We start from the raw sequence: 27,980 nt of genomic DNA on the forward strand, positions 1-27,980 counted from the left end.
CGCCCTTGTCGACGCTGGCGCCGTGGGACATTGTCCGCCCGCGCAACTGGTACCCGCACATGAACCTCGAGCAGTCGCTCATGGACTTGGAGCTGGCCGAGGTCGCGAGCGCCATGCTCCCACTGCGCAGCTCCATCATGCTCTCGATGCCACCGAGCGACGACGCGTTCTTCGCCGACTTGCCGACGGGCGCCGACCCCGCGGCCGCGATCCTCGCCGGTGACACGGACGCGCTACGCACGCGCGCGTGCTCCAACTATTCGTTTTCGAGCGCGTCGGCGATTGACGACAAGGGCCGCCGCGTGTCGAGCGTCCGCCGCCGCTACGAAGACTCGGACGGCCGTCTCAAGGCGGTGCACGAGCGCGAGGTCGATGGGAAGCGCCTCATCACCAAGTGGTCCAAGCAGGACAAGAACGACAAGGGCGAGCACGTGACGCTGCTCTCGGACGGCATCGACAAGGCGGGCTTTGAGGCTCTCTGGGCCGAGACGCCCTTCCACAAGGCGCACGCCAAGCACGCGGCCAAGAAGCTCGAGGCGGCCGAGACGGCGGCGCCGGAGGCCAAGGATGCCGAGACCAAGACGTCGACGCCCTAAGTGGTCTTTGGTCCTCTGTTGTGTATGGTATAACGCGCCATAATGTTCATAACACGATGTATTTGTCGGTGACAAGAGTATAATCTCTCCTCGGTATATTGGCTGGTGTTTACACGGTGGTGGGGCTAGATGAAGCTGTCCTTTTTGCGGCGAAGGTTTGAGAGCACGGTGATCGGATCGTTGCCACCGACGGCGTTGCGAATGACTTCGTCGTGGACGCGCAAGAACGGGTTGAAGAGCATCTCTTCCTTGAGCGTAGACGGGATCGTGGGCAGGTTCTTGGACCGACGGAGCTTGGCCCACGCAATTTTTTCGCGCAGAATGGCGTTCGTCGGGTCGACGCTCAGCGCAAAGCGCAGATTGGACATGGTGTACTCGTGGCCGCAGTAGACCTTGGTCTCCTTTGGCAACTGCAAGATGACTTCGTAGAGCGCGTGGTACATGTCTTCGGCCGTGCCCTCGAAGAACTTGCCTACACCATGGTCGTCCTCGTTGTCTCTCGCTCGCAACGACGTACCGCAGCCGCCCACAAAGAGCGTGTCGCCGGGAAACAGCAACGGCGGCGTCTCGGGGTCGCCGGAAATGACGTACGCGAGGTGGCCCTTCGTGTGGCATGGCACCGCGAGCGCCTGGATGTCCATGGCGCCGAGCTTGAACTCTTCGCCACCTTGCAGCGGTGTCGTCATGGCCGGAATCACCTCGTTGTGCGGGCCTGAGATCGTGATGCCCGGGTATTTGGCAGCAAAGGTTTCGTTGCCACCGCAATGGTCCCTAATCCAGCGAATCGGTTAGCGCACGCAAGCAGCAGCATTGGAAAACATACGGGTGGCCGTGCGTCGTGAGCACGGCGAGCATCTCGCGGTTGTTGATCGCGAGCTCTTCGGCGAGCACGGGCGCCATCACGTCGGCTTGGGCCGGGTCCACGGCCAATACATGCTGATTGGCCTCGTCAATAACAAGGTAGCCGTAGTTGTCGTCGAACATGGGCACGAGGCGCACGCGCAGATGGGGCTCCGACCGCTGGAGCCGCTTCTTGGTCGTCGTGACCATCGTCCGCAGCGCCGGCCGCAGCTTCCCGAGCAGCATCTTGAATCTGTGGTTCTATTTTAATCCATTGCTGTTTTTTGCCATACAAAAGCCAAGCTATTTCACTTGCGCCATGTAATTGCCGTTGCACCAATGGCATCGCGGCAGCCGCCGATCCAGCACGACGCTCGACGAAGCCCGAGGATTCCTCGCCATGCCATGGCCGCGGTGACGCAGCGCTCGACGAGCTGGCAGGAAGCAGCACCTTGGCCTTCATAGCGCCACTAGCCGTCATGGCGATTGGGCACTCGCAGCACCAAACCCCATCGTCGTCCGGGTGCACACAGGCCACGTCGAGGAGCGGAGCCCTCCGCTAGCCGTCGGTGACGTCCTTCCTGCTGCCAGCGATCCGTTGCATCTCGACCGAGCCAGCTCCTCGCAATGCATGCGACTGTACCCATGGAATCTCATGACGTGGCGGTTTCTTTGAATCGGATCTTCCTCGCCTAGCATGGAGCCCCGCCGGGTCGGCCTCCGCGTCTCGCCGCCACTGCTGACGCTCGAGTACACCGCGAGCGACGGCGCCCTGTACCACCACGAAGTGCCTCTGGTGCGTTACGTCGCCAGCAGCAGCGTACGTCCTCGTGCACCTCCATCGTACCTGCAACGTCGCGTAGGACGCAGGCGAGATTGCTTTGGCGATCACAAACGAGCATCGCGCGTACTTTGCACAGGTCGCGCCGGCGCAGCTTCGACGGCTGATCGAGCGCGTCTTGTCGTCGACCAAGGTCGCGCTGCCCGCCGCCGACTACAACAAGGTCTCCGAGTCGCAGCTGGCGGCGGTCAAGGCCAAGATGGACTCGGTCTTCCACGAGCACCTCTGCAAGCCCGGCGACGCGGAGTACGTATACAACAAGGAGGTACTCGACGATATATATCTGTAGTCTTGACTCACATACAGCGTTTAGGTCAACTTTGGCGCTGCGACCGCGGCCAGCGACTGGGACGAAGAGTAGTAGTTGCCTACGAGTAGTTGGACGCTTCGTTGAACTTGTGAACCCACGTCTCGCGCATCTCGTCCGTCGGCGCGCGGAACACAAACGTGCGGCCGGCGACGGGCGGCGCGAGCTTGAATTCGTTGGCATTCTTGTTCGACTGCAGCACCGTGTAGCCCGCGACATTGAGCGGCGCTTCCATGCTCTCGCGGCCTTCCTCGTAGTAGCTCTTGGCCTTGAAGGTCACGAACCGGCCGTCTTTGAGCACAAAGAACGACTGCTTCCACTTGGCCCCGAAGAAGCCGCCGCCCTCCTGGCGAAAGAGGTAGCCCGCATACTCCTTGGGCTTCTTCGCAATGATCTCGACGGTCGCGACCGTCGCTTGCGTCGTCTGCACCGTGTTGGCGAAGAGCGCTTCCTTCTCACGCAGCGCCGTGTTGATCTGCGCTTGGGTCTCGGCGATCGCGCCCTGGATCGTCCCGAGCTGCTCGAGCTTCCGGCTCTCGACGAGAGCGTCTTGCGCCATCTCGTTGCGCAGGCACGCCTTGCGCGTCTCTTCGGCGTCGCGGATCGCGTCCTCCAGCGCCAAGAGGTGGCGCGAGGCGTCGTGCACTTGGGTCGTCAGCGCGACGCGCGTCGCCTCAAAGTGGGCGTCGGCCGCCGCGACCGCTGCATGGAGGCGGTGCCGCACGACTGACGAGAGGAAGCCGGCGAGGACGGCCGACGCTGCCGGGCCTTTGGCGACAAAGTTGTACTGCGAGATGAGCGCCTCAATGTTGCTGCGGTACGCAATGAGGTGGCGGACCAGCCGGCTCTTGTCCTCGTCTGCGTGCGTCTTGAGCAGCACCGCCGTGTGGAGGCACTGGACGAGCCGCGTGCAGAACGCTGCCGAGCTCGCGTTGTTGGCAAGCGCAATGTCCCGATGGACAGCGCCCGCCGCGTCGTCGAGGTGGCGCCGACCGACGCGGAAGCTCCATGGGCCGCTAAAGCAAGCGTCTTCGCGCGGCAGCGAGAGCGCCATGAACGGATGCAAGAGCGCCGACGCGGATGAGAGGCACTCGTGGTGGACACCAGTGAGCGCACTGGCTTCGATCGGGAGCTTCTCGCGCTTGGGAAACTGGTGAATGTACTTGGTCGGCACCTCATACTCGCGCATGTTGAGAAGGTACGGGTCGCACCATGGGTTGGCCACCGTGGGCTTGGGAGCGACCATGGTCATTTGCCGGTTGAGCGTCGACTTGGCCGTCTTGAGGAACGCGAGGATCCCGACGTCAAGCGTCGGCTTGGCGCCACTCGAGTGGCTCTTCTTGAGGTTGCCATACTCGTCAAAGGTGACGCCGGCGCTGTTGGTGCTGCGGTCGATGAGGATCACGTCGTCATTGTCGAGGCCGGCGTCGCCGCCGTGGAGCTTGGCCTCGGTGAGCGCCACCACCATGCTATTGTCGAGCTCCACGTCGTCGTATGGCAACAGCTTGGCGTGCATGTGGTCGGCGTACATGGTGATCGCTGCGTCGAGCAAGTTTTGCCAGTACGTGCGCGAGACGCTGAACGCGACAGCCCGGAAGTCCCAGCGCGCTGCGTCCTTGGCCGCGACAAGCGCGCTCAGCAGATGCACAAACACACCGCAGGAGAGGAACCGCCCAAAAAACGTCTTGGGCGGGAGCGGGTCGGTCGCGACGCTGAGCACCTTAGCCGCCGAGTGCGGGGCGCCGGGGACCTTGAACGTGCTCGTCTTGATGCCGATGCAGTCGCGGCTCGTAAAGAGCTGGCTGATGAGCGCCTGCGAGAGGCCATCGTGCGACGCCTTGGGCGTCGATAGCGCCTTCTCGAGGTAGAGAGGGAACGCGTCGCCGCCGCACTCCTTCTTGTCGAGGTCAACCGCAATGAGCGTGAGCTTTGGCAAGAGGCGCTTGAGCACGGTCGTGTTGAGGTCAGGATGCGCGGCCTGCTCGTCGGGCGAAACGACGTCGACGTTGAGAAGATGCTGCAGAAAGCTCCAGTTGGCAAAGCCGTCCCGCGCAATGGCGCCGTCGCGAACGTACAACACATGCGACGCAAGGAGGAAGAGGAGCGAGGTCCATGCCGGCTGCTCGTGGAGCGCCGGGTGCTGGAGCACGACGAGGAACGTAAGCGTCCCGTCGTCTTCGACCTTGATCGGGTCCTTGACCATGTGCAAGCCGGGCGCCCTGGCATGCTTGGGCGGGAGGGCGTCAATGAGGCCGACGACCGAGATCTTCTGCAGCGCGCGCTTCTCGCTCTCGAGGAGGAGCGTCGCATCCTCATGCAGCTGCCAGCTCCCATTGCCGTCGTCGGTCACAAGCGGGACGAGGGCCGCCATGATACGAGTTGTGCGTTGTAAAATGGAAATGCTATCGGGTATCAGTCGGATTGTATCCGGAATTTCGACGGCTTCTTTTTATTATTTTATTATTGCACGACAACCCGACGGAATCAGCCAAGCGCTGCTGGCGACACGGCGTAGGACCGGCGCATCCGCCGCACGGTCGACGCCGAGGCCCTGCCGAGGCCATGGCGATGCACATGACCTGCAGCGGAGGTCAAGGCGCATGGGCTAGCGACAGCCATGCCCGGCGAAGCATCGGCCACAGGAGTCCAAACAGCCGGATCGCAATCCAGCGGCAGTAGGCTCCGTCGCCTCCAGCGTCTGCAGAGCGATCGCGAGCGCTACACGCGGCGCCTTCTAGCCTTCTAGAGCGGTACGCGTAGGCTGTTTCTAGCGCGGGCGCAGGGATATGTCTTCTTTCGCCCAGGCGAGATGCAGTCGTCGCTCGTCCGCCACGGCCGATGCGCTGCAAGTTGCTACTGCGTTGCTACTGCGGAGGTCGCAGTGCTGCTAGTTGTCCCTGTCTGCCAAGGTGCTCGGCGACGAGCGACGACTGCTTGTCGCTGGAAGCGTGAAACGAGGAAGGCCAACATTATAATTCCGTCGGAATAAAAATCCATACAACAACCAAGTGACGATAGCCGGCGTGGGTTTCGCAGATCCATTTCTGTGGCGACGAAGCTCAAGATGGAGGGCATGTTCAACTACTACATCCCGGACGACGGCGACTCGCCCGACCACCTCAACGTCTTCCCGCTCCCGCTCAAGGCCGGCCTCAAGCTCGCCCACATCAAGAAGGTACGGCGCACGCGCCCACCCTCCTGGCGATGACGTCGACATGTAGGCCTTCCCGCTGCCGGGCAGCTTCCACTTTCGCTTCAAGCAAGCGTTCGAGGGCACGTATGGTACGCTTCGTCGACTCTATGGTATGCCAAAGGAGTACAATGCATCGCGTAGTGTGGCTCGACATTGCCGACAACGACCCGGTACCCGAGTACAATGGCGTCGTCATCTCCAAGGTGGCCCGCGTTCTGGACAAGGCAGAGGTTGCGCCGCCGGCGCCCGCGCCCGTCAAGGCCGCCGCCGTGCCTCCTCCGCCCAAGGTCGAGGCCCCACCGGCAGTACCCGACCTCATTGAGACCTCGACGCCGTCGGCTGGTACGACGCACTGGATCTGGCGACCACAGGCATGTACGACGCGCATGGCATGAGTAGCCAAGGATGCCAATGCCAAGGTCTTCAACGACGACCTTGTCGGGCTCATGTCGACGCCAACCGCGTCACCGCGCGTCACAAGTCCCATCAACCAGGTACGACCGACGTGGAGCTCCGTCCCATTCTCATACGTCTGAATCTAGCCCAAGGCGCCCGTCGATCCCTTCAACCTCTTTGCGGGCGGCGCCGCGCCACCGATGCGGCCACCGACGCCCCACGGCGCGCAGCCGGGATTCCAGAACGCGCCGTACATGCCACCGGGCGGCGGCGCCGGTGGCTTCCCGATGGGCCCGCCCCGACCGGCCATGAACAGCAGCATGAACATCAGCAACATGAACATGAACCCCATGATGGGCGGCGGGCCGCGGCCGGCGCAAGGTGGCCCGCCCATGGGCGCCAATGGCTTCAACAACCTCCAGTGGCAGGGCATGCAACAGCCGCCCAACAACGGCGGCAACCCGATGATGCGGCCGCCGACCAACAACGCCAACCAGCGGTCTTGGTAGTCGTCTGTAGCGTACACACCACTACATGCTTACGAGTCTAACACGATCCTCCTATATGCTATGGGTCTCGCTTGAGCTGCTTTTGCTGCTGCGCGAGCTCCTTCATCTTGAGGTCGTCCATCTTCTTTCGAAAGAGCTCGAGTTCCTTCTCGTGCTTCTCCTGCTCGGCGCGGATCGCGTGCTCATAGTTGGTCTCTGTCTCGGACCGCGTCCAGTCCTCGACGTTGAGCGCTTGGTCGCCCGAGAGCGACACGGGGTTCTGCGACGACGACGCCGACGACGACGTCATCGACACAAAGGACGAGCCATTCTCGACCAGCACATACTCGGTCGAGTGCGCGACGAGGTTCATCTTGGAGACATGCGGCAGCGGTTTGGCCGAGAACGAGTGCGGCTCTGGCGCTTCTTCCCACACGTCCACATCGACCTCGGGGAGGTTCGCCATCTTGGCTTCGGTCGAGAGGAAGCTGATCGAGTCGGCAATGTCCCCAATGTCCGGCTCCAGAATGCCGACGCCGGCCGCGAGCTCGCAAGCAACTTCAAAGGCCGAGTCGATAAAGAGGTTGAACGTAAACTTGATCTCCTTCGACTTGCCGTCGAGGATGATGCGCAGACTGAGGCAGATGCTGTGGTCGTTCTCAAGGTCCTTTGTCGCTTTGATCTCGTGCCGCCGGCCGCGCTTGCGCATCGAGGGCGACTTGCTAGGACTCGCCGCCAGCGATGACGACGACGATGTCGCTGGCCACGACGCAAAGTCACCCGACGACCCCCGAAGACCAAGAAAGGTCTGCGGCGGCGGCGGCGACTGCCCGAGCACGAGGGGTGTTGGCGCGGACGATGGCGCTGGCGGCGGCGACGCCTCGGGCGACGCGAGGGGCACCGAGAGGGGCGGCCGCTCCGGCAGCGGCTGCAGCTTCTTTTCATTCGGGAGGAGGTTGTTGCGGCCGTCCATGACCTGCTTGCGCGCATCGAGGTTCTTCTCCGCGCCTTGCATGCCCTTGAGGATCGTCTCTGCGTGGTCGTCCATCGCGTCGACGCCGGACGAGAGCGGCGTGTCGATCGTAGTCCGGTACTTGAACACGAGCGACGGGTGCTTCGACTCGTCGTGATCGTCGTTTGACGCTTTTTGCGGCAGCACCGGGCACGAGAGTCGGCGCTTCGAGTTGGCTTTTGCGCCATCGAGGTCCCAGTCGTCGACGACCGTGTACGCAGTGTGGCGCGGCGACAGAGCGTCCTGCTCGTCGACACCTATGCGTCTTGGTAATGAGATACAATCGTAGAGACATGCGCATTGGCCTACATTCGGGCACGGCGTCGTCGTCGGCCATGGGCTGCAGAAACGGGTGGGCAGCGAGGTATGCAGCCGTCACGTCGACCGCGCCGTTGCCGCGCGAGAGGCAGAGCTCGATAAAGTCGCGGGCAGCGGGCGACTTGATGCGGCCGAGCGCGCGCGGCCGGACGCCGGCCATGACCTTCTTGTAGATCTGCGCGGGGTTCGTGCACTCGGCGTACGGGACTTCTTGCGTGATCATCTCGAGCACGCACATGCCAAACGCATAAATATCGACCTTCTCGTCGTAGTTTTCGTCGTAGAGCTCGGGCGCCATGAACTCGGGCGTGCCCAGCACCGACTGCGCGCGGAGCTTGTCGACCGCCATCTGCGTCGAGAGGCCAAGGTCGCCGATGCGCAAATCGCCCGTGTTGCCATTGATGAAGATGTTGTCGCATTTGAGGTCCCGGTGGATGACCGGGGGCGACTGGCTATGCAGGTACGAGAGACCTTCTAGTATCTGGTGACACCATCGCTTCATGATCTTCCATTTGACAAACCGGACGCGCTTGATGTACGACTTGAGCGTCCCGGCCGTCATGATCTCCGTGATAAACACCACTTGGTTCTTCTCTTTCGAGTACCACGAGCCGTAAAAGTTGATGATGTTCTTGTGCTCGAGCTTCTTGAGCAGCTCGACCTCTTGAATGATCCGTGCCTTCTCGCCATGCGGGAGCGCGCCAATGTCGATCGCGTTCCAGGCCACGTCAATGCCCTGGTCCGTGTCGTAGCCCTTGTAGACGGTCTTGTACGCGCCCGTGCCAAGCTTGGTATCAAACTACAGCGCGTCATGAGCTCCATCTTCCTCGCCTACGCATGGGACGTACCCGGACGTAGATGCCACGCGGCGAGGTCTCGACGGGGCGCGCGTCGTCCATGATGGTGATGGCGGTGGTGGCGGGAGTAGGCGGTACGGGGCAGGAAGCTCGTCGACGTCGGCGCAGCGGGAGCGCGGCAGGTCCGCTTTTCCAGTTCGAAATGCCCGAGTAAAACTTGGTGCGGGTTCTTCGGGATCCGGTAAAAAAAATACGCGCCGCATTTTATTAAATGCGTGCGAATTTTTATTCCACCACGGACCGTGGACAGCTGCCAAATTTGAAAAAAACACGCGACGTTTTATTCGCGCTTCAAACGATTTTAATACCGCGAGCCTCGCCCATAGTATGGGCCAGTGATCTGCGACGCCGAATAAAATGACGTGTGTTTTTTTGCAGCCGCCATTTCTCCCATACAATCTCAAAGTAATTTTGCGACGGCGAGATTAAAATACGGTATTGTATTGCGCCGCCTCGGTGTCGTGCCAAGAACCTTTCAGAATGCATATCGTATCTAGTCTGCGAGGTAACGAAGCTTGGAACATCGACTGACCCGTGTATTGTTCGGTGTCCGGCTCGTCGACGGGAGTCGTGTCGAGCGACTAGACCTATAGTATACTAGATCGAGCAGTACGGTACTAGCCGTGCGGTCTCAACTCTCTGCCACAGGAATCCAGCAGCTCGTGTTAGAATCCACGCGATTTCTGTGGCATACAAACATCAAGACAAGCCGAGCAGCCGAAGCCGCGTCGTGTCGCACGAAAAACGTACACTATTTTATGCCACGCGCCACGATCGTACGAATTTAGTAGAGAAATGGCCACCGCAGCGGTGTGAAGGACCAGGCGAGGCGCGTGCATGATGATGTGGCATGGGTGGCGCTCTGGGTGGCGCTGACGTTGGCCTTGCTCCCATCACAGCAGCGTAGCACTTGCGATCATCTGTTTCAAGGTACTCCGCTAAAACGTAAATAGTGTGCGCCATAGCACCGCGAGGACTTGCCACGACCGTGCACCATCGCAGTGCGTGCGGCGCCTCGGGACTCGACCAAACAAACACACAGCATTGCGCTGAGCGTGGATCTGTGAAGCGATTGAGCGAATCTCTGCTGGTCCGGATACCCTTGACGGTTACGGATAGACTGGCAACACGAAACCGGAAAGTTTGTAGCTGGGGTCTCCAAGGCCTTGGTTTAGCTTCTCCTCCGTCAGCATAAAGCATTTGAGAGCCGAAAACTTGCTCGAGGCCGTCGAGGAATCCGAGTAGCGCTACAGTAGTACCGTATGCAGCAGAGTCGTGCAAACCACCTATATCGCCATATTGAGGTTGGAAGGTCCAATGGCATGGAACTTTGCTCCGTGAACCAAGCCCTCGCCACCCCCAGCGGTATCAACGACTGCAGCGACAGCAGTCAACGCTTCGCTCCATCCGTCGCTCAGCGCGATGGTCCAGAGACGTAGTCGCTACAGCCAAGACGATAGACTGACCAGTCGCGTTGCCTCCAGAACAACCTCGCCACGTATCGGGCACATCTCGCTGTCCGACTAGACTGCAACGAGACCATGCAGCACGCTTTTCGCGCACAGTGGATCAATCTGGTGGGATAGCGATCACCAGCGCGACAGGCTGCTCCACAGTGAGCGAGCTCTGTAGACAAGCTGCTGGTTAGACTGCGAGGTCAGAGGTCAGTGATCGACGTACTGCCATTCGCTAGTTGGAAACGGTGATCGAAGCAACCGAAGCGGGTGTTACATAACGGACAGCAGCAATCGAGATGGACCCGGTGGCGACGACGGTGCCTGGTCTTAGCTTTGCGACAGACCTCCTCTTCAACCTCGACGCAGTGCGCAAGGCGTGTGGCAGCGGCCTCTCGACGCACCAAGGGCTACTGAGTCTCCTCAAGGGCCGCGTGCAGCTCGAATTGCACTACGCCGCCGAGCTCACGCGGCTCGCCGACCAGTTCAAGGTCGACCAAGACATGGCCGATCTGCACCCTTCGTCGTACGTGAGCTCGCTCAACGCAGCCTTATTGAGCGTCAAGAGCCAGTACGTCAACGCGAGCGTGCAGCACAAGAGCCTCGCTGCAAGCTTGGACGAGGACGTCTACCGCCCATTGAACGCGCTCTACCAGAGCCTCGCCAAGAAGGAACAGTCGACCACCTCGTGCATGGCCCGCGTCCGCAAGCAGGCCAAGGCGCTGGAAGAGAACTTTCGCAAGCAGCACGCAAAGATGGACAAGACGTTCAAGGAGGCGACAATGACGTATGCGCAAGCTCTCGAAGCTGGCATCGCGCCGCGTGTCATCCAAGAGCAGGTGGGCAACGAGAGCAGCAGCAGCAACAATGCACTAGAAGACAGCACTTCGTTTCTCGGCGAACTCTTCCCCAAGCGGCGACCGACGACCACGATAGCCTCGCGCAACGCAAGCATCGATAGCGTCAAGCTCGTGAGCTGGCTGCTGCCCAACGAGCACCAAAAGAAAGAGAGCCTCGCGGTCGCCGCTGCCCGCGCGGTCGAGGTAACTACGTTTCCATCATCCTCGTTACATAGATCCATCTTGCTCGCAAGCATTTCTCACATGTTTTGTCTGTACAGAGCGCCGAAGCCGCCCGCTTCGAGTGTCGACAAGCGTATGCTGGTTTCGAAGATGCACGTGTTGCCTTGTACCGGTCAACGCAGTCGATCCTGAACGACTACCAGGTTCTTGGCACTGGCCTTTCCGAGTTTGCACTTACCTCTGTATTTTGCATTAGACCATCTCGGAGCAGCGTAGCACACAGCTTTCGACGAGTTTGCGCAAGCACATTGTCTTCGAATCGGCGACCCTCGCCAACCTGCAGGTACTCGTCGCCAAGCTACGAGCTGTGTGTACAAGTCGACATATAGTACGACTGGCAAATGGTGGCCAAGCCGCTGGAAGCGGTCGACGTCGACGCCGACCTTCGGGCGTTCATTCTGCACAACTACCGTCCTATCGTGCCGCACATGACGATCGCGGACCTCTGCACGACCGAGACGCCGCTGCCGCACCCGCCGCGCACGAAAGCGTTTGGTCTTCACGACGTGACACTGCGACGGTATCCGCTCGACACGTGTGGCAACCGGCAGTCGGTCTACGGCTGGCTCGTCACGCGCGACCAGAGCATCTACGCGAACGACGCCAAGCCCGCGGTCGTGCCCGTCGTATCGTCGCATGCCGTCGCCAAGGCCGTCCAAGCTGCGCTCGCCTGCATCATCGCGAGTGTTTCCAAGCCTGAAGACACGGCGGTGCCCGACGACAAGCGCGACGACGACGACCGAGAGTCCTCCGAGAGCACGCACAGCACGGAGTGCTAAGTGCCTACGACTTGAAACACGAGCAAGTTGACAGTCCTATGGAACGCTCGCACCATTGGCGGGCTCGGGAGTACTGGACATAGCCGAGCTGTGGGCACAGCCCAAGGAAGCTCGCAGCGTTGGCATCATGGGTGACTTCTATATCGGCTGCTACTCAGAGGCTATATGGGCTGCTCCAGGTCTGCTACTTTACTGGAGCAGAGGTCCGTGCAGCATGTTCTCTGGCTACTTGGGCACGGCGCTGCCTGTAGCCGTCGTAGCGGGCCGCGTAGGGCGCATCAGGGTCGGGCGACCCATGGGTGAGGCCATGACGAAGCTCTCTCGAGCATGCGAGGGCCCATGCCCGGCGAGGGTCCAAGGCCGGGCGGCGGTTGTGATCATGGTCAGATCCGTTCCCCAGAGAACACCCCGATCTTACCGAAATCATCCGGATAACGAGCCTATCGTCTCTTGCATCATCCGAGCGTCGTCATCGGCAAGAGAGTGAGATGCCAAGCAACCAAGCTGAGCTCGACGCCGACGAGTGTGAGATCGCGGGCGACGTCGACCTCTACGTCAGGTATGCCCACTGAGCGCGTGCATGGTATGGCGGCTAACGCAGGCGGCGCAGCGACGACGGAACGATCGCCGAGGCGAAGCGCCAGCCGCGCGTCGTCGTGCTCGAGCGCCAGCTCTCGGCCAGCGAAAAGGTCGGTTGATGCCAACGACGACGCTGACATTGCAGTGGCTAGGAGCTCCAGCAGGCGGCCGAGTATGGCATGCAACTGCTACACGCGAACGACGAGCTTCAAGCGACCATCTCGCGGTAGCCATCAACTGTCGACTCGTCGCGCGTCATGTTCGCCTGTTCTAGGCTGCATGTGGAGCACGACACAAGCGCCAATGAGCTCCAAGGCGAGCTGCGCGCACTCCAGCGCCACTTGCTCGGCGTCCAAAGCGAGCGCGACAGTTGGAAGCAGTACGCTCTTCGACGCCATCGCGATCTTTCAAGCCGACACTGCTGTATGTAGAAAATACATTGAGCTGGACGAAGCAGTGTCAGCGTCGTCGTTCGAGCCAGCGCCGACCACGGCCTCGTTCGTCGACGATCAAGTCACCGCGCAGCTGGCGGCCACTGTTTCGACGCTCGAAGCGACCGAGCAGGACCTCGCGGCGCTCATCGTCGAGAACGACCGCCTCCGCGCCCAGCTCTCGAGCGCGCGCGCCGAGACACGGGAAGCGCACGAGCAGCTGCGTGTCCACGCCAAGCTCGGAAGCGACTCGGCCGAGGCGCTGCAAGACTATCGGCGCGACATGAACGACCAGCTCCATGCTGCCAACACCAAGATCAAGTGGCTGCAGCAGCTCTTGGACGCTCGGTACATCCTCGACTCGCTGTACCTGCAATCAGAACTGATTGCATTTCATCTTGTAGCGACCAAGTCGAGAGTCAGCTGCACCAAAAGATCAATGTAAGCGTGTACGACGCCAAGCACTCCAACATCGTTACGACGTAGGACTTGACGCTCGAGGTCGAAGCGAGCTCGACCGAGTTCGAGTCCAAGGCCAATCTCATGCAGTCGATGCTGCAAAAGTGCGCGCGCCTCGAGAAGGAGCTCAGCGTCTTTGAGCAGGTCATGTCCAACCAGCTCTCGCCCGTGTACACGTCGTCGCACGAAGCAATGCTCGAGGCGGCGTCGTTTGACCGGCTCCAGAATTTCTTCAACCTGACCGCGCTCGGCATCGTGCTCGAGATGCACGCGGAAGAGTACTACCTCGACACGTCGTCGCGCAAGATGTTTGAGATCTGGTTTCAACAAGTGCTCGCGTCCGACCTACCGTTCCAGAAGTGGGCGTCGTGGCTCACGCACCGCATTTCGAACCACATGATCGCCACGTCGCCATCGTCCAACTCGCCAAGGTACAGCCGCCTCTTGCTCAACGTGCTATAGAATATACGTGTGGTCATCGATACCTTGGTGTACGTAGCAAAGGGAGAAGCTTCTCGACCGCATCGTTCGGAAAAGCCATTACGACCAGCCTCTCGACCGTCCTCTTCAACGCGACCAAAAAATAACACTAGTGTAGTATGTGGCCGTCAGAGCAGACACCGTCTGTGGAGTAGCAAGGGCATATTCGAGATGCTTATATACCCTTAATAGTTTGTAGCCCATCGCGTCGACCACCGACGCCTGTCCTGCGCGGGTTAGGGCGGGCTAGGGTTGGCGTTGGTGGCACACGACAGTGCAAGTGGAGCCTGACCCGTTGCGATCAGGAGGGCAGTCAAAGCTGCGCCCGCATCGTATCAATGTGCATGATGAGCGATCTGCACGCAGCCCGAGAGATCGTCCAAGGCTGCCATCCAATACGATCTACAGTATCCCGAGTGCACCACTAATGTGATGACTGTAGATTCACACGTGTGCCCGCCGGTCTTGTCAAGATGCAGATGGCACTCCGGATCGGCCCTCCAACTGGTGCTGAGCCCAGCGGCGCACTGGTCACTGCAGCTAGCTGGCAGCTTCCTCGTCAGGACTGACGATTACGCCATGCCGAGCATCCATGGACAAGTTTTGCGACGCTTGAGTCTGCGACCTCGGCACAATTTTCAATTTCCAAGTCGCCAGCGCCGTCCATTCCGACCTCTCGTCGGCCAGGCGGGGGGACAGTATACTTTCTTCCAGTCCAATGACATGGCGTGCGTGGCGCTCGCCTCCGCAGCGCTGCATCACATGCTACACGCAATGGTCGTCTGGAGAGCGATTGGCTCTATTCCAACGCTCCGCTTGGCGTTTCTGCCCATTTTCACACACACATTTCGTCCGTCGAAGTCATACGACCGCATGTCCATGTCCGATGAGTCCTACGTACGCTCTCTCTACCTTCAATCGCACCTGTCATTCGCTTGTGCTCTGTATATCGTTATACAAAGTCAAGGCTGGGCCCAGTCAAGGCCGCTGGGCCTTCTTCCAGCGACTTCTCTGCAGGACGGCCACCATGCTCTGCGCGGCAGGAGCTGCGGCCGCTTGTCGCGGGAAGGTACATCTGGTCGCCTCGGCGTTTGATTGGCGCAAAAGTGTATCCTACGGATACGCCGTGTAAGTCACGTCCTGGTGCTGGGTATTGCATTTTATTCCGCCCACATTAAAAATAGCTTGGTGTTTGTATTTAAGCGAGTAGCAAGGAATAAAATAAAGGCTTCCGATAGAACAGTAGCCAATAGAAAGGCCAATAAGAAATGGCATTTTCAGTTTGCACTTCGACATCGGAGTACCATGCGCATCGCGACGCTCCTCGTGCTGCTGCCGGCGCTCGCCGTGAACCTCGCGTCCGCGCTCGCGCCCATCATCGTGCGCGGCAACTACATGTACAACTCGGAGACGGGCGACCGCTTCTTCATGCGTGGCATGACGTACGAGTACGACGTGAGCGACGACAACTACGCGACCAAGTCCAAGGCCGCGATCGCGCGCGCGGTGACCGACTTTAACGGGACGCTCAACACGCTGCGCATCTACAACGTCAACCCGGAGAAGAGCTACAAGGACTTTATGGCGGATATGGAGGCCGAGGGCATCTACGTCATGGTGGCCGCGTCGCCCTCGAACGTCGACTACTTTGGCTCGTACATGTACTCGACGATCACAAAGAACCTCGCGGCCGACACCATGCCCATGTCGTGCTACCCGTCGTACTTGCTCAACTATGGCAAGCGCATCGCGCTCGCCTTCTCGCAGTACAACAACACGCTGGGCATGATTATGGCCAACGAGGTCATGCAAAGCTCGCTGCGCCCCGCGGCGTGCGTCAAGCAGTACATTGCCGACGTCAAGAACTGGATGCGCGCCAAGTCGACCAACATGCGCGTGCTTCCGCTCGCATATGCGGCCGCCGACAGCTCGTACTCGGGCCTTCAGGACGACACGGAGAAGCCAGCGGTCTCGCCGGCCGCGGATGAGTACGCGGTCATCAAGATCCAAGGTCTTCTCTGCGGCGACAAGATGATTGAAGGTGTCATGCAGCAGAGTATCGACATTTACCTCATCAACGAGTACCGCTGGTGCAACAGCAACAACTTTGGCAACTCGTACCAGCGCCTCCTCAACCTCGCGAAAGGGGTCCCGATCGTCATGGCGCTCGGCGAGTACGGCTGCGACCTCATCAACCCGCGCAAGTTTGACATGATCCCGTACCTCTTTGACGACTCCAAGACGTCGAATGGCTTTACGGATGTCTACTCGGGCGGCTTTGCCTACTCGTTTGGCGAAGCGTCGTTGCCCAAGGGCTCCAACTTCCCCCTCTTCACCGGCGGCGACGTGTCCATCTCGGGCAAGCCCGGCACGACCGCGACGCCGTCGTACGCCAACCTCCTCTCGCAGTTCAAGGCCAACCCGACCGCGGGCTTCACCAAGGCGGCGTGGAAGTCGGACGACAAGTGCGGCTGGGTGCCCACGCTCGCGACGAGCGTCGACACGAGCAATGCGCGTGCCGCGTCGGGCTGGATCCAGCCGACGTGCGACAAGATCAAGGTCATCTCGACCGACACGTGGACGACCGTGACGCGCGAAGGCATGATCTGCAACAACCAGGGCGGGACGTGCGACGTGCCGGTGCCGGCCGCAGCCGCGGGCATCCCGACGCAGAAGCTCATTTGCAACCGCGCCGAGAACGTGACATCTGGCGGCTTCTCGTGCGTGACCAAGGGCGACTGCAAGTTCGGCGCGTGCACGAATGGCAAGTGCGTCTGCCGAGCGTGCTACTCGGGCCCGACCTGCGCGATCGCGGTCGCGGGCTGCACGCCGGGCTCGGGCCCTAACGGCGGCGGCACCACGGACGGTGGCGCCACGGGCAGCGGCGCCAGCGCCCTCCATGGCGCCATCTCGGTCGCCCTCATCCTCGCCACGGTCCTCGCCATGTGAACACCCCTCTAGTCATTCACTTGATCGTAACACAAAGGTCGCTTTTTGATGCAATTTATTCTGGCTTTTTTGGTGTTTAGTCGGTGGCAACGGGCAACAACTAACTAAACCTGCACGGTTTCAGCCATGTACGCGAGCATGGTCGACCCAGCGCTCGAGTTCCCCTTCGATCCCTTCCGAGAGCTCTACAAGGACGACGTCGACCTGGCGTGGCCCGAGTACCCGTACAAGCACGTACGATATCGTCGTCGTCTTCTGAAGCATCCTACTTGGAGCGACCTAGCGCGAGCTGCACAAGGTACAGGACCGCGTCCCGGGCTGCACGCGGCTGCAAGCGGCCGGCGCGCTTCTCGTCGGTCGGGGCGACGCGGCCAAAGCGATCGCGTCCTTCGCCCTCTTCCTCGACCGGGACGAGCTCCAGACGCGCTTTGAAGCCGAGCGGTCCGCGTTCGCCGCCGCCAAGAAGGCGTAGGTCTCTGGACCGTCGAGGGCTTCGAGGCTAGATAACGATAGGTATATTCTCGAGACGACTGCGCGCGTTCGGCAGCAGCTGGAGGCAGCGGCCAAGCGCGACGCGCTCGCGGCCGACGTCGCCAAGGACGCAGCCTTCCGCTCGTCGATCAAGGCCATTCGGTACGCCAACGGTACGACGACTCGACAGTGTTGGCAGTTGAAGCTCATGGCAGCGCCAGGCGACAAGTACGAAGGCCAAGTGCTTGTGCGCGATGGCGTCATGGTGCCCCATGGCACTGTACGTCGTCCGAGAGTACGACTCGGTCGCTACAGGCGTCAAGTAGGGTACGATGCTCGTGCGCGACTTGACAAAAGACCGCCTCCAGCACCACAGCGCGCCCAAGTACACGGGTCGGATTCCGATTCTCTCCAAGTGCTCATACCTGCTTAGGCGACTGGCGGCATGGGCTCCATCACGGCAAGGGACGCTACTACTGGGACGACAAGACGAGCTGGGAGGGCAGCTTTCTCGCTGACGAAATGCATGGCAAGGGCCTCTTCTACCCAGCGCCCGACCCCGACGACGACGACAATGACGTTGATGGCCACGTCGCGGTCGGCCGCGTCCGGTTCTACTACAAGGGACGACACGTGTGCTGGGGCGACGGTACGTCGTCCTGCGGTGCTTCCCCATTAGAGCGGACCATAGACCTCGTCGCGAACGCCCGCCTGCGCATCCATCAAGCCCAAGGCGCGTCGCACTCGGCGACGATGATGTTCCGGTCGCAGCCGCCGCGGGAGCCGCCGCTCGAAGGCTCGGTCGTCGCGTACAACCCGACATTGGACCAGCACTGCCTCCGTCTGAGCGATGCGTCCGAGCGCTGGCTGTGCCTCAGCGGCGTCGACATGGAGCTTGTTAGCGCCCGCCCCATTGGCCCGTACATTGGCTAGCACACAGTATATATTCAACACAGCAATCTCTAGCTCGCGCTCGGCGGCTTTTGGTGAAAGTCGACGAGCTCGACAAACTGGTCGAGGCTGCTCAGGAGCAGGTCTTCGTGCTGCATGTTGGAGAGGAGGCGCATGGACGCAGCTTCAAAGCGCCGGTACGCGTTGCGGTACGCAGAGAGAATCGAGTCGGTGAACGCGCCGACTTGGTAGTTGTCGCCGACGTCGGTCTCCATGCGGGGCACCGCAAGCATCGACGCACTCAGCGCGGGCTCGTGCGGCAAGACGCTCTCGAGGAGGAGCTCGTCCGGCGACGGGCTCGCAAGCAAAGGCGGCGTCTGCGTCAGCGGCGTCGAGATCTCGGTGAAAAACTGCAGCGTCGAGCCGCCGTCCGCCGTTTGCTCGACGATCGCCCTACGACAAGGCAATAGTAAGCCAAAGCGTCCTTATATCGTGGCCGTCGTACCATCCCGAGCCGTTGAAAGTGATCGCAAGCGGGTCGAACGGCAGGAGCGCGTCTTCGATGATGTTGCGCCACACCACAATCTCCCGCGTCTCTTCGATGAAGCGCTTGATGACGAGGCGGGACTCGGCGACCGTGCCAGGGCTGATCTGCCACCGACTCTTCATGTACACCATGTTGTCTTCGGGTGACCCGAGGTTCTACTTCCATGTCAGCAACGGCACGCGCCATGATGCAGGATGACCTCAAAGCTGTCGCTGCCACTCGCCGCGTCGTTGACGTGGTCGGCGTTGAGGAAGCTCCAGATCGCGTGGCCGAGCATGCGGAAGGGAACATGTGCGAACGCGAGGCGGTTGAAGCTCTCGATGACGATCCCGGGACGCACGCCGTCGTCGAGGTACTTGACGGTTGTCGACTTGACGGTGTGGGTTTCCTGCAGCTGCCGCTGGAGGTACAGGTTGAGGACCTTGTTGTACTCGCGGTCGGCGATCGCGGTGAACGCAGTCGCACGCTCGGTCGCGTCGGCCACGAGCTTGAACTCTTGCCAGTTGCTGTCCTTCGTCGTCGGCAGCTGCAGTACTTTGGGCCGCTTCTGAACGATGCCGGCGAGCGTCTCGGCGAACGCGAGCTCGTCTTGAAGCGCAGCCTTGAGCCGAGCATTCTCCATGATCGCGAGCTGCATCTGGAGCTGCTGCTCCTTGGCCATGTCCTGCCACTGCGCGCCGGCGAGGACGGTCTCGGTCTGCATCGAGCCGAGGATCGCCATCTGCTTCTCCATCTCCTCGACCTTCTTGCGGAGGTAGTCGAGCTCGAGCTTCTGGTGGTTGACGTACTTGCGCTTCCGCGGCTGGCTCTCGTCGGCCGGCGGCGCGAGAAGCGCCTCCATCGTAGTACTCTCGAGCTCGTCCGCCATGCAAGACATCAGCACGATTACGTTATGAAGGACGCCGGTGTTCCGCATCGCGCCCATTGGTCAATTATCGCGTGCATGGTGCAAGACCATTGGCTGAAATCAGAAATAGTCGCCTTTCTCGCCGTGGTCGCGGCCTGCTTGAACAACGACGTCGACGACGACGCTAGTCCACGCGCCCAGTCATCCGACCGGCGCACGTCGCAGCGAACGAGGCCGTCGACCAGGCATTCCCGTGTCTCTGGCTCGCTTTTGATGTTTTCTATGATTGAGACAGCTTTGATAAAGTGCCGAGACAGGCGTGTTGACGGAAACGGCAAGGTGGGCACGAGGTTGAGTCACGACCTCGCCGTGTACTGTGTCGCACACGCTGCCCACTGAACGATGGCGCGTGCGACGCGCAGGAACGCATCGCAGCAGCGACGGGAGCAGCGCTCGCTACGGTTGCCACGGCCTCGTCGACCATCAACTGGCCGCGACGTCCGCGGCGAAGAAAAGGTCCAGCGCAGCGCTCCAGCGGGGCGATGCCTCTGTTCCTTCACAGCGCTTGCATGATACATCGGCGATCTCGCCAAGGACCAGAGCGGGTCGATCGCCCGTGCTCCACAAGCAACGTAGCGGGCGCCGCTTGTTGCACTTCTTTCGTGACGATGGCAATTAGGGATTAGGGGACGACTGCAAACACAACCCTCGAGCACTCTGAAGACTGGTAAGAGGATTTGGCTACGAGAATCAAGCCCACCAACACGGCAGCATCTTCAGCGCATCAAGAAGGACCACCAGGAGGCCAGAGGTCGCTCGCAACACACGTCCAATGTACGAAAGGTGCGCCAAGGATGGCCGCAATAAGATTAGAGTACAGGATAAGAAATTCTAGGCAAACTTTTCCGAGTGGTAGTCGAAGTACGTGCCGCCGGTCTCGGGCTCGCTCGAGTATTTGTGGCACATGTCGCCGAGGACCTTGTCGAGCGCGTGGGGGCCGCAGAAGAAGACGCCAACCTCCTCGCCCTTGTGCTTGCGGCGCAGATCACGGAAGATGGCGTCCCAGTCGGGTCGTCCAAAGTGCGTCATCTGCTTGGACTTCATGCCAGAGATGACGTCCGTGCCGGTTTCCTTGTGCATGAAGCTTTGAAACATCTTGAGCGGCGCCGCACGCTGGTCATCGCTCTTGAGCGTACTCAAGTACTGGTGGATCTCGATGATGTTGTCGCGGTCCATGCGCGCAATGTCGTTCATCGTCTCTTGGAACCAGCCGAGCGACTCTTGGCCGCGCGTCGTCCAGTGAAAGTACATTTTCTGAATCTTGAACGACGACGGGTGGCGGACGCAGTGGCAGTTGCGGCACTTGTAGTCGTCCCAGAGGTGCACGACGTCCTTGAGAATCGACGCGAACGGCGTCACGCCAATGCCTCCGCCAATCATGACGATCGTCTTGAACCGGTGGTAGTCTTGGGTGGGAGCGCCGACCGGCCCGTCGACGTACACGCTCGGATACGCCTTGGTGATCGCCGCCTTCTTGACGAGCTCGTGCAGCGCATGCGTCCAGTCGCCAGCGTCGCGAATGTGCACGCCGAGGTACTGGTCGCCCGGCGCCGACGAGATCGTAAACGGGTGCCACTCAAAGCCCGAGATGGTCGGCACGTTGAGGAAGATGTACATGCCGGGGCGGTACACGAAGCGCTTTGGCTTCTCAATGTACAAGGCGACCGTCCCGTCGTACATTTGCGCGCGCATGATCTTGAGCGGGACGGTGAAGAGCTTGGTGTACCGGAGCCGGCGCTCAACGAGGTAGATGAGGAAGGGCGGGAGGATCCAGTACTCGGCCTGGGCCTTGGAGAGCCACGACGTCGCACCGTGGAAGCAGCCAATGACGAGGAACGGTAAGAAGAGCATGTGCGAATACCAAAAAAGGTTGAACTTGCCTTGACGGAACCGGGGAATCGCGGCCAGCGGGAACGCCACGAGCGTGATCAAGAGCAGCACGACGCCCGTGAGCACCGGGAGCTGGACGAGCATGGTCGAGAAGGGCGGTAGCGTCCCGTTCGCAAAGAGGCTGCAGTTGCGCTGAACGAAGATCGACCGCGCAATCTCATCGGGCGTCGCGACAAGGTACAACATGATCTCGTTGGAGACGTGGGCGCCTGTGTGGACGAGGCCTGCGACGAGCAGCACCGAGCCCGTGATCTTGTGGAACGCAATGTTGTCGTCGAACGGGATGAGCTGCCAGAGGAGCGACGACCGCTTCATGACTTGGATGATGCTGCGGCACATGGGCAGCAGCACGAAGAGGAAGTTGAGCATGACGACTTGGGCGCAGCCGCGGGCGATCTGGAGGCCGTACCCGAGCGCCGGGTCAAACTTGTAGGCCGACCATTTGGCCACAAACGCGATTGCGTTCAAAAGAAAGTACAACATGAGCCAGAGAATGCGCAGCGAGTGCTTTTCCCAGATCGGCGCCAAGCCCGTCCGAGGCATGGGCACGACGTTGGTGCCGTAGGCCGCGACCTCGTCGTCGGCGTCAGCGTCGTTGGCGGCTTGGAGCAGCGGGAGAAAGACTGCGCGGAACTGGTCGTAGCCCATGATGTCGTCGACGGCGTTGGCCTTCTCAAAGAGAACGCGCGCCATTTCGCTAAAGTTGGCACCGACCGCGTGGAGCTTGAACTGCGCAAAGTTGGCTTCGAGGAGGCGCGCGACCTGCGGCTGTGTGATGGCCTCCGTGTGGCCCGGATCAAAGAGCTCGAAAATGAACCGCAGCTTCTCTTCGAGGTCGAGGTCGAGCTCCATACAGGCGTCGACGAGCAGCGCCTTGGTGTCGATCGTGTCGACGCTTTCCATCATGGACACGTCGTCGTCGTCTTCCGTGTTTTGCATGGTCGCCATGTAGTCGTGGTAGCCAACGTCAAAGGTCGCTGTGAACGTCGCGCGGTCGACCATGCCGTTCTTGTCGGCGATGCCATTGAGCACGTCCTTCAGCGCCTGCAGCTTGTAGCGCGGGTCGGCCGGCGCCGCGTTCGTGCCACGCGCGCTGTCAAAGATGTTGCTCGACCGGTCTTCCATCATGGGCGTGCGCAAGGCGTCGCCGCCCCGCGTCGACGACATCTCGCTCATCGATGGCATGTACGACGACGCCATCGAGATGCGCGAGAGGCGCGTCGCGACCGCCGACGACCGCAGCATCATGTCAACCTTGGAGCTGCGATGGCCTTTCCGGTGCAAGCTCACGCGGGCCTCGGGCCCGCCGATCGTGACCACGTTGTACTCGGGCGTTGTGAGGTGCGTATACGTGTGGTGGGCCGTCACGGGCCGCGGCTCCTTAACCTCGTCCTCGCCGATGAAGGAGAGGACGTTGGCGCCCTGGCGTGGCGGAGCCTGCATTATGAAGAATGGCCGGCGAGGAGGCAGCGTCGGCTCTGGGCGCATGGTTCTGCTGCCCGTGTCTCGCTGATATTTCAGGCCCGACTCTCCCTCCAAATGCGATTGTCGCCGTTGTACATACGGACTGGCTCTACGAATATTGGGAATATGGGCCAATATTCAATAAATGCGTCGTGTTGTAAGGGAGTCTCTCGGCGGCGGCTGTTACGTTCCCGTGATCATGCTGGCAAAGTCGACCGTGGGACAGGACGAATGGAAGGCATTACATCTACCAACCTCTCGGCGCGGTGACGCGGCAACCGCCCAAGTGGAGACCGGAGGGACATGGCCTCCATCCCAATCAACCGAGCACGTGGCGTTCCACGCTCGCGCCGCAAGGAAAAGAGCAAATGCATCGAACGAGCAGTGTAAAGAGACGAGGTGGACGCATGAGGTTGACAGCATTCGCTTCATGGACGCGGCGGGAGATTGGCGGAAGTGATGTGTATATGCCATCGATCAGCGTGGCGACCGTCGGGCAAGGCTATCACGGGCAAGCCCCGAGGATCGGCGACCTGAACGACATGCTGCTCGTGGACTGAACGAAGCGCCGAGCAATGTGCCATTCGAAGGCCGTTGGCTTCAATCGCAGCACGCCCAGTGAGAATGACATTACGCACACGTCGTGTCGTTGGGAGAGTAGCGACTAACTAGCTGACTAATGTAAGCGAATGTAGAGAAAGATGCGACTCGCACAGCCGATCTGGTCGAGCCTTCCATTCGAGATGGCCAAGGGTTGGTGGCTCTAGTTGTTAGCGCGGTCCTGTGGTGGGCTGATGAAACAAGGGGTCCTTACGATGTCCTACGGTGCACGGCAACCGCTTATGGACGCGCATATTACGTCGTCGACACGTGTGGGACGATGACTGGACCGTGCTTGTACATGTACGAGCCAATCACGCGTTGGCAAGTTTGCTGTGAGGGGCATCATCTGAAAATCTGGATGGCAAATTCAAGGAGTTTTAGTAGACAACTTGTGCACGGTAGCGACAATTTTCGCACACGTGATCATCGCCAGGTTGTTCTAATAATTCGAGATGATGGCTATCCATGGTAACCATCCATTATGGCGTGGACTGTACCTCGTAGGAAGGACACATTTGGACGCGTTGGCTTCTGGACGCAGTCGCGTCTTTCACACCCCGCGTGTCTTTTCGCGTGTCACGCTGACTCTGCCGGCGAGATCTGCGCGTGAGCCAGTGCCATCTCAGCAGTCCGCGCTTCAGCTGGATGCTCAAGCTGGATACTTGTCCCGCCACGTTCTGAAAGCCTCGGTCCGCAAGGCTGACGCCGAATGCCCTCTAGTCTGTCGTTTAGTAGGTATTTAGTACATTCCCATCCACACCGAGTGCCTTGTATTGGACTTGCAGCCGTGACTTTGCACTTCCAAGGACTCGACCGCGTCTCGTGGTGCCACGTCATAACGGCCGGAACGCTATCTTTGGCGCGTTTTCCAGCTCGGAGCTATCGCGTCGGACGATGCGCGACGACTTTTACTCGGGCTTTCTACTCCGCGGCCATGCACCGCGCGCCAAGTCGACCAAGGATATCAACGCGCAGTACAACGACCCGTCGCTCCTCGAGATGCTCGGCGTCAAGTTTGCGGCGCCATCGGCCCCCGAACTGCACTTGGCGCCGATGCGGCTCTTCTTTGTGCTAACGCCATCTCGGATGGACTACTACCTCGTGGACCCGCGCCCCAAGTTTAAACTCCCGATCAGCGGGTCGTTTGCATTCAACCGGTCAACCGAGGTCGCACTGTGCAGCGAAATGTGGCCTGGCCTGCCGCCCCACACGTTTTGCATCACGTACAACGCTCCTTAATGTCTCCATTATCCTGCATCGCGCATAGGACCGACGGGCAGAGCTTGGTGCTCACGGCCAAGAGCCACGCCGACATGAGCGCTTGGCTCACGCATCTTCAGGCGACGCTCGCGCAGTTTCCGTTTGTGCTGCGCAGCATTTTGCTGAAAAAGTCGGACAAGTACCCGTGGAAGCCGTGGACGAAGCGCCACGTGGAGCTCGGCGAGACGTGTGTAAGCTACGCCACCGCAGCGCCGGGCGCGAAATTCGTGCGCAATCACGTTCGCCTGACTGCGCACGCGTACTTGCAGGACCTCCCGCCGACCAAAGTGCACGCCTTTGTCTTTGGGATCGCGACGGCCCACACGACGCTGACGTTCGCTGCCGAGACCGACGAAGAGAAGCAGCAGTGGATGACCGAGCTCGAAGTGCGCATCTTGCGCCACAAGGTTCTCCAGCACCGGCACCTAAAGGCATCCGAGTTTGCCGGCTACGTGGTCGGACAAGTTGTCTCGCGTTGCAAAACCAACCAACTAAACATGTAGGACGTGCGCAGCGCCGCGACCAAACACTGGCGTCGACTCTACTGTACGCTGCAGAACGGCGTCGTCATCCTCAAGGCGAATGAGAAACGTATGGGCGCCAAGAGCAAGATCTACCTCGAGATGATCCTCAAGGTCCTGCCGTCGACACCGACGGCCCGCGCTCATGCTTTTACGATCCAGCGGTAAACAACCACATATTGTCTATCGTACATTGACTGAATGCAAAAATTAGATTTGGTGCGCCCGACGTGTACGTCGCAGCATTCAGCGCGACCGAGAAGGACACGTGGCTTCGGCGCTTGGCAACGGCGCGGTCCGACGCCAAAGACGCGCCGTCTTTGGCGTTTGAGCGCGACATACACGCGCTGCTGCAGACAACGGGGTACGTGCACGTGACGGTGCACGCCCACGAGCGCCTCGAGCTCCTGCTCGAGCAGTGGCACGAGCGCATCGTCACCTGCAACACCTTGGACCACGTGCCCCGGGGCAGGTACATTCAAGTGCAGTTTGTCCTGCGGGCTGTTATCAAACGATGCAACATAGTGTCCTCGTGCGGCTCAAGGACGAGAGCGGCAAGCACCAAGCGTTCGATGTCATGTGGCATGCGCTGCGCACCAAGTCCCGGCCTGTGAAGCTCACGTTCCGCGTGCCGATTTGCAAAGACGGTATTTTGCGCGTCCATACATCGACGCCCGTCTCGGTACTGCATCTCGTCGGAGAACGCGTAGCAATATTCTACAATGTAGCAATGGGTGCCCCGGCGCTGCCGCGTCGCCGACGGCAACTGGACTGTCGACGCGCTCGCGCCAGCCGACGCTTCGTCGTTACCGCTGATCGCGTGGCCGCTCCGCGCATGTTCCGTCAACTTGGTTCACGACTACAATGCTCATTTCGAGGACGACGTGCCCAACTGCTTTTACATCGAGTACACGCCCTTGCCACCGACTCGTGCGCTCGTCGCGGGGGCGCCGACGGCGCTGCCGTCAACGACGCTGCTCGTGAGCGCCGCGTCCGCCGCCGACTGTGTGCTCTGGCTCGCGATTCTGCGCTTGGAGATCGGCATTGCGCGCGGTGACCCGACGCTAACACCGTCGGCTCCGACGCGCACGGAGCGCCGGCGACAGTCGCTGCTTGACCAGACCAAGAAGGTCGCCGAGCTGCTCTATGGCGTGGACCACCGACCCAAGGTGCCCGAGCGGGCATCGACCGAGTCGCTCCCACCACCAGCGCCAACTGAGCCCGAGGTTGACACGAGCGGGCGCGGCAAAGCTGGCTCGGACAATGAGGACGACGACGACGACGATGACGACGATGGTCCCAGCCTCGGGGAGAAGGTCGCGCGCGCCTTGGTCACCGTGCCTCTCCAGTACATGGCTGAAACCAAAGAGAAGATGACGGAGCTTCTGGCGACAAGGCTGGCTGCCAAGAAGGCCCAGCTCTTGGCAACGCAAGAGGTCCAGGACCTCGTCGCGTTTTCGCACAAGGTGCAAGTTCGCGTCGCGCCGCTCGCCAAGTCGGTGCGGCAGCAGTCCCGCCGCGTCTCGCGCTCGTGTGTGCGTCAACTGGTGGAGCTCAAGGACGCGATGCGCGTGCCAGACCCGACGACCAACCCGCGCTTTGATGGGACGAAGCGGTACCTTCAAGCCTCGGTGCGGGGCACGTCGGCAAAGCACATTGAAGCGTCGACACGCAAGAAGACGGACCGCTTCGAAGCGGCCCAAGTGGTCATTCAACAGTTTCTCCAACAGACAACCTGCGGCGAGCCCACGACGCCAGGAACCAACGCCGTGAGTGAGAGCGCGCCGCTTGCGATGGAGACAGCGCGTCGGTTCTTTGACCAAGTCGCGAGCCAGCACGGCAAGGTGCGAGGACTCGGTGGCGAATACAATGTAACGCGAATGTAGGATAAAGCGCCGTACTTGCAGCTCTTGGACCTCCTCCGACTGCTCTGTGGTCGCGCCTCGACGCCGACAAGCGCTGTCGACTCGTTTGAAGCCGAGATCGACCGGCTCGAGAGCGTGCACGAGATCACGTACTCGCTCCCAAAGCTCCGGTTCCTGCAGATCGCGACCGAGACCATCCGAGACCCCGAGCTCATCGACACCATCGAGTGGTACGCCCGAGGTCACATGCTCTACATGTAAAAGCAGACGTGAATCAGACGTTGGAGTCTACTTGAAATATGGGAATCTTCTCCAACCCTTTTCAATGCAGAGACGACCGTCATCGACTTCTGCCCTCGCTCAGGCCAAGAAGCAAGTAGCAGCCTATATCTTTGCCGACTCCAAAATGATTTCTTTACAGCAGGATATAGGAGCATCCACGTATACTGAGACCCGGTCTCACACCACTGGTGATGAGCTGTCAAATCGACTAGGGCTTG

General features: G+C 60.5%; 13 protein-coding genes across 14 annotated transcripts; 8 read left to right on the forward strand and 5 right to left on the reverse strand.

Annotated features, from left to right (window-relative positions):
* Positions 1-691, forward strand: SDRG_12603 (hypothetical protein). The gene has a single exon (XM_008618677.1). The coding sequence runs from the start codon at positions 60-62 to the stop codon at positions 594-596; it is 537 nt and encodes a 178-aa protein (XP_008616899.1). The 5' UTR covers positions 1-59; the 3' UTR covers positions 597-691.
* Positions 640-1,699, reverse strand: SDRG_12604 (hydroxyacylglutathione hydrolase). Its single transcript, XM_008618678.1, has 3 exons — positions 1,420-1,699; positions 1,114-1,367; positions 640-1,068 (listed from the first exon to the last, which is right to left on the reverse strand). Exons 1-3 carry the CDS (start codon positions 1,680-1,682, stop codon positions 722-724), a joined length of 864 nt encoding a protein of 287 aa, XP_008616900.1. The 5' UTR covers positions 1,683-1,699; the 3' UTR covers positions 640-721.
* A 61-nt stretch (positions 1,700-1,760) lies between these two features.
* SDRG_12605 (hypothetical protein) lies at positions 1,761-2,766 on the forward strand. Its single transcript, XM_008618679.1, has 3 exons — positions 1,761-2,256; positions 2,300-2,542; positions 2,591-2,766. The coding sequence occupies exons 1-3, from the start codon at positions 2,134-2,136 to the stop codon at positions 2,636-2,638; spliced, it is 414 nt and encodes a 137-aa protein (XP_008616901.1). The 5' UTR covers positions 1,761-2,133; the 3' UTR covers positions 2,639-2,766.
* Positions 2,646-4,955, reverse strand: SDRG_12606 (hypothetical protein; the record flags this gene model as incomplete). The annotated part of the gene is made up of 1 exon (XM_008618680.1): positions 2,646-4,955. One exon carries the CDS (start codon positions 4,953-4,955, stop codon positions 2,646-2,648), a length of 2,310 nt encoding a protein of 769 aa, XP_008616902.1.
* Positions 4,956-5,052: 97 nt separating this feature from the next.
* On the forward strand, positions 5,053-6,814 carry SDRG_12607. Of its 2 annotated transcripts, XM_008618682.1 has the most exons (6): positions 5,053-5,334; positions 5,389-5,759; positions 5,806-5,866; positions 5,919-6,119; positions 6,177-6,271; positions 6,320-6,793. In XM_008618682.1, the coding sequence occupies exons 2-6, from the start codon at positions 5,649-5,651 to the stop codon at positions 6,680-6,682; spliced, it is 831 nt and encodes a 276-aa protein (XP_008616904.1). In that variant the 5' UTR covers positions 5,053-5,334; positions 5,389-5,648; the 3' UTR covers positions 6,683-6,793. The 2 variants fall into 2 exon arrangements, with proteins under 2 accessions (XP_008616904.1, XP_008616903.1); XM_008618681.1 differs by having other exon boundaries at positions 5,053-5,759; positions 6,320-6,814.
* Positions 6,741-8,890, reverse strand: SDRG_12608 (WNK protein kinase; the record flags this gene model as incomplete). The annotated part of the gene is made up of 3 exons (XM_008618683.1): positions 6,741-7,930; positions 7,983-8,790; positions 8,840-8,890. The coding sequence occupies 3 exons, from the start codon at positions 8,888-8,890 to the stop codon at positions 6,741-6,743; spliced, it is 2,049 nt and encodes a 682-aa protein (XP_008616905.1).
* Positions 8,891-10,056: 1,166 nt separating this feature from the next.
* SDRG_12609 (hypothetical protein) lies at positions 10,057-12,202 on the forward strand. The gene is made up of 4 exons (XM_008618684.1): positions 10,057-11,345; positions 11,423-11,527; positions 11,581-11,667; positions 11,714-12,202. Exons 1-4 carry the CDS (start codon positions 10,602-10,604, stop codon positions 12,161-12,163), a joined length of 1,386 nt encoding a protein of 461 aa, XP_008616906.1. The 5' UTR covers positions 10,057-10,601; the 3' UTR covers positions 12,164-12,202.
* Positions 12,203-12,651: 449 nt separating this feature from the next.
* Positions 12,652-14,153, forward strand: SDRG_12610 (hypothetical protein; the record flags this gene model as incomplete). The annotated part of the gene is made up of 7 exons (XM_008618685.1): positions 12,652-12,722; positions 12,774-12,852; positions 12,895-12,968; positions 13,017-13,121; positions 13,174-13,521; positions 13,578-13,614; positions 13,660-14,153. The coding sequence occupies 7 exons, from the start codon at positions 12,652-12,654 to the stop codon at positions 14,092-14,094; spliced, it is 1,149 nt and encodes a 382-aa protein (XP_008616907.1). The 3' UTR covers positions 14,095-14,153.
* Positions 14,154-15,368: 1,215 nt separating this feature from the next.
* On the forward strand, positions 15,369-17,115 carry SDRG_12611 (hypothetical protein). The gene has a single exon (XM_008618686.1). It carries the CDS (start codon positions 15,418-15,420, stop codon positions 17,059-17,061), a length of 1,644 nt encoding a protein of 547 aa, XP_008616908.1. The 5' UTR covers positions 15,369-15,417; the 3' UTR covers positions 17,062-17,115.
* A 10-nt stretch (positions 17,116-17,125) lies between these two features.
* SDRG_12612 (hypothetical protein) lies at positions 17,126-18,553 on the forward strand. The gene is made up of 7 exons (XM_008618687.1): positions 17,126-17,295; positions 17,345-17,529; positions 17,575-17,705; positions 17,754-17,812; positions 17,859-17,925; positions 17,966-18,181; positions 18,224-18,553. The coding sequence occupies exons 1-7, from the start codon at positions 17,188-17,190 to the stop codon at positions 18,463-18,465; spliced, it is 1,008 nt and encodes a 335-aa protein (XP_008616909.1). The 5' UTR covers positions 17,126-17,187; the 3' UTR covers positions 18,466-18,553.
* Positions 18,495-19,895, reverse strand: SDRG_12613 (hypothetical protein; the record flags this gene model as incomplete). Its single annotated transcript, XM_008618688.1, has 3 exons — positions 18,495-18,876; positions 18,929-19,125; positions 19,170-19,895. 3 exons carry the CDS (start codon positions 19,893-19,895, stop codon positions 18,495-18,497), a joined length of 1,305 nt encoding a protein of 434 aa, XP_008616910.1.
* A 755-nt stretch (positions 19,896-20,650) lies between these two features.
* SDRG_12614 (hypothetical protein) lies at positions 20,651-23,300 on the reverse strand. Its single transcript, XM_008618689.1, has one exon. It carries the CDS (start codon positions 23,253-23,255, stop codon positions 20,709-20,711), a length of 2,547 nt encoding a protein of 848 aa, XP_008616911.1. The 5' UTR covers positions 23,256-23,300; the 3' UTR covers positions 20,651-20,708.
* Positions 23,301-24,728: 1,428 nt separating this feature from the next.
* SDRG_12615 (hypothetical protein) lies at positions 24,729-27,741 on the forward strand (the record flags this gene model as incomplete). Its single annotated transcript, XM_008618690.1, has 7 exons — positions 24,729-25,057; positions 25,102-25,549; positions 25,598-25,779; positions 25,830-26,087; positions 26,141-26,297; positions 26,344-27,459; positions 27,502-27,741. 7 exons carry the CDS (start codon positions 24,729-24,731, stop codon positions 27,739-27,741), a joined length of 2,730 nt encoding a protein of 909 aa, XP_008616912.1.
* Positions 27,742-27,980: the final 239 nt, after the last annotated feature.

The sequence above is a fragment of the Saprolegnia diclina genome (assembly GCF_000281045.1).
Source record: "Saprolegnia diclina VS20 unplaced genomic scaffold supercont1.51, whole genome shotgun sequence".
In the NCBI taxonomy this organism is placed as follows: domain Eukaryota; phylum Oomycota; class Saprolegniomycetes; order Saprolegniales; family Saprolegniaceae; genus Saprolegnia; species Saprolegnia diclina.

What these genes read in the sequence shown, in the direction of transcription:
- SDRG_12614 (XM_008618689.1), bottom strand. Translation starts at nt 23,255, where the DNA reads ATGCGCCCAGAGCCGACGCTGCCTCCTCGCCGGCCATTCTTCATAATG.
- SDRG_12607 (XM_008618681.1), top strand. Translation starts at nt 5,649, where the DNA reads ATGGAGGGCATGTTCAACTACTACATCCCGGACGACGGCGACTCGCCC. An exon ending in AGCGTTCGAGGGCACGTATG is followed by an intron (nt 5,867 to 5,918) that starts GTACGCTTCGTC and finishes TGCATCGCGTAG; the next exon opens with TGTGGCTCGACATTGCCGAC. An exon ending in TCACAAGTCCCATCAACCAG is followed by an intron (nt 6,272 to 6,319) that starts GTACGACCGACG and finishes GTCTGAATCTAG; the next exon opens with CCCAAGGCGCCCGTCGATCC.
- SDRG_12611 (XM_008618686.1), top strand. Translation starts at nt 15,418, where the DNA reads ATGCGCATCGCGACGCTCCTCGTGCTGCTGCCGGCGCTCGCCGTGAAC.
- SDRG_12609 (XM_008618684.1), top strand. Translation starts at nt 10,602, where the DNA reads ATGGACCCGGTGGCGACGACGGTGCCTGGTCTTAGCTTTGCGACAGAC. An exon ending in CCGCTGCCCGCGCGGTCGAG is followed by an intron (nt 11,346 to 11,422) that starts GTAACTACGTTT and finishes TTGTCTGTACAG; the next exon opens with AGCGCCGAAGCCGCCCGCTT. An exon ending in CGACCCTCGCCAACCTGCAG is followed by an intron (nt 11,668 to 11,713) that starts GTACTCGTCGCC and finishes GTCGACATATAG; the next exon opens with TACGACTGGCAAATGGTGGC.
- SDRG_12604 (XM_008618678.1), bottom strand. Translation starts at nt 1,682, where the DNA reads ATGCTGCTCGGGAAGCTGCGGCCGGCGCTGCGGACGATGGTCACGACG. An exon ending in CTCACGACGCACGGCCACCC is followed by an intron (nt 1,368 to 1,419) that starts GTATGTTTTCCA and finishes TCGCTGGATTAG; the next exon opens with GGACCATTGCGGTGGCAACG. An exon ending in GCTCTTTGTGGGCGGCTGCG is followed by an intron (nt 1,069 to 1,113) that starts GTACGTCGTTGC and finishes ACCATGGTGTAG; the next exon opens with GCAAGTTCTTCGAGGGCACG.
- SDRG_12605 (XM_008618679.1), top strand. Translation starts at nt 2,134, where the DNA reads ATGGAGCCCCGCCGGGTCGGCCTCCGCGTCTCGCCGCCACTGCTGACG. An exon ending in GTTACGTCGCCAGCAGCAGC is followed by an intron (nt 2,257 to 2,299) that starts GTACGTCCTCGT and finishes AACGTCGCGTAG; the next exon opens with GACGCAGGCGAGATTGCTTT. An exon ending in AGTACGTATACAACAAGGAG is followed by an intron (nt 2,543 to 2,590) that starts GTACTCGACGAT and finishes TACAGCGTTTAG; the next exon opens with GTCAACTTTGGCGCTGCGAC.
- SDRG_12612 (XM_008618687.1), top strand. Translation starts at nt 17,188, where the DNA reads ATGTACGCGAGCATGGTCGACCCAGCGCTCGAGTTCCCCTTCGATCCC. An exon ending in TCATGGTGCCCCATGGCACT is followed by an intron (nt 17,813 to 17,858) that starts GTACGTCGTCCG and finishes GGCGTCAAGTAG; the next exon opens with GGTACGATGCTCGTGCGCGA. An exon ending in CAGCGCGCCCAAGTACACGG is followed by an intron (nt 17,926 to 17,965) that starts GTCGGATTCCGA and finishes ATACCTGCTTAG; the next exon opens with GCGACTGGCGGCATGGGCTC.
- SDRG_12603 (XM_008618677.1), top strand. Translation starts at nt 60, where the DNA reads ATGAACCTCGAGCAGTCGCTCATGGACTTGGAGCTGGCCGAGGTCGCG.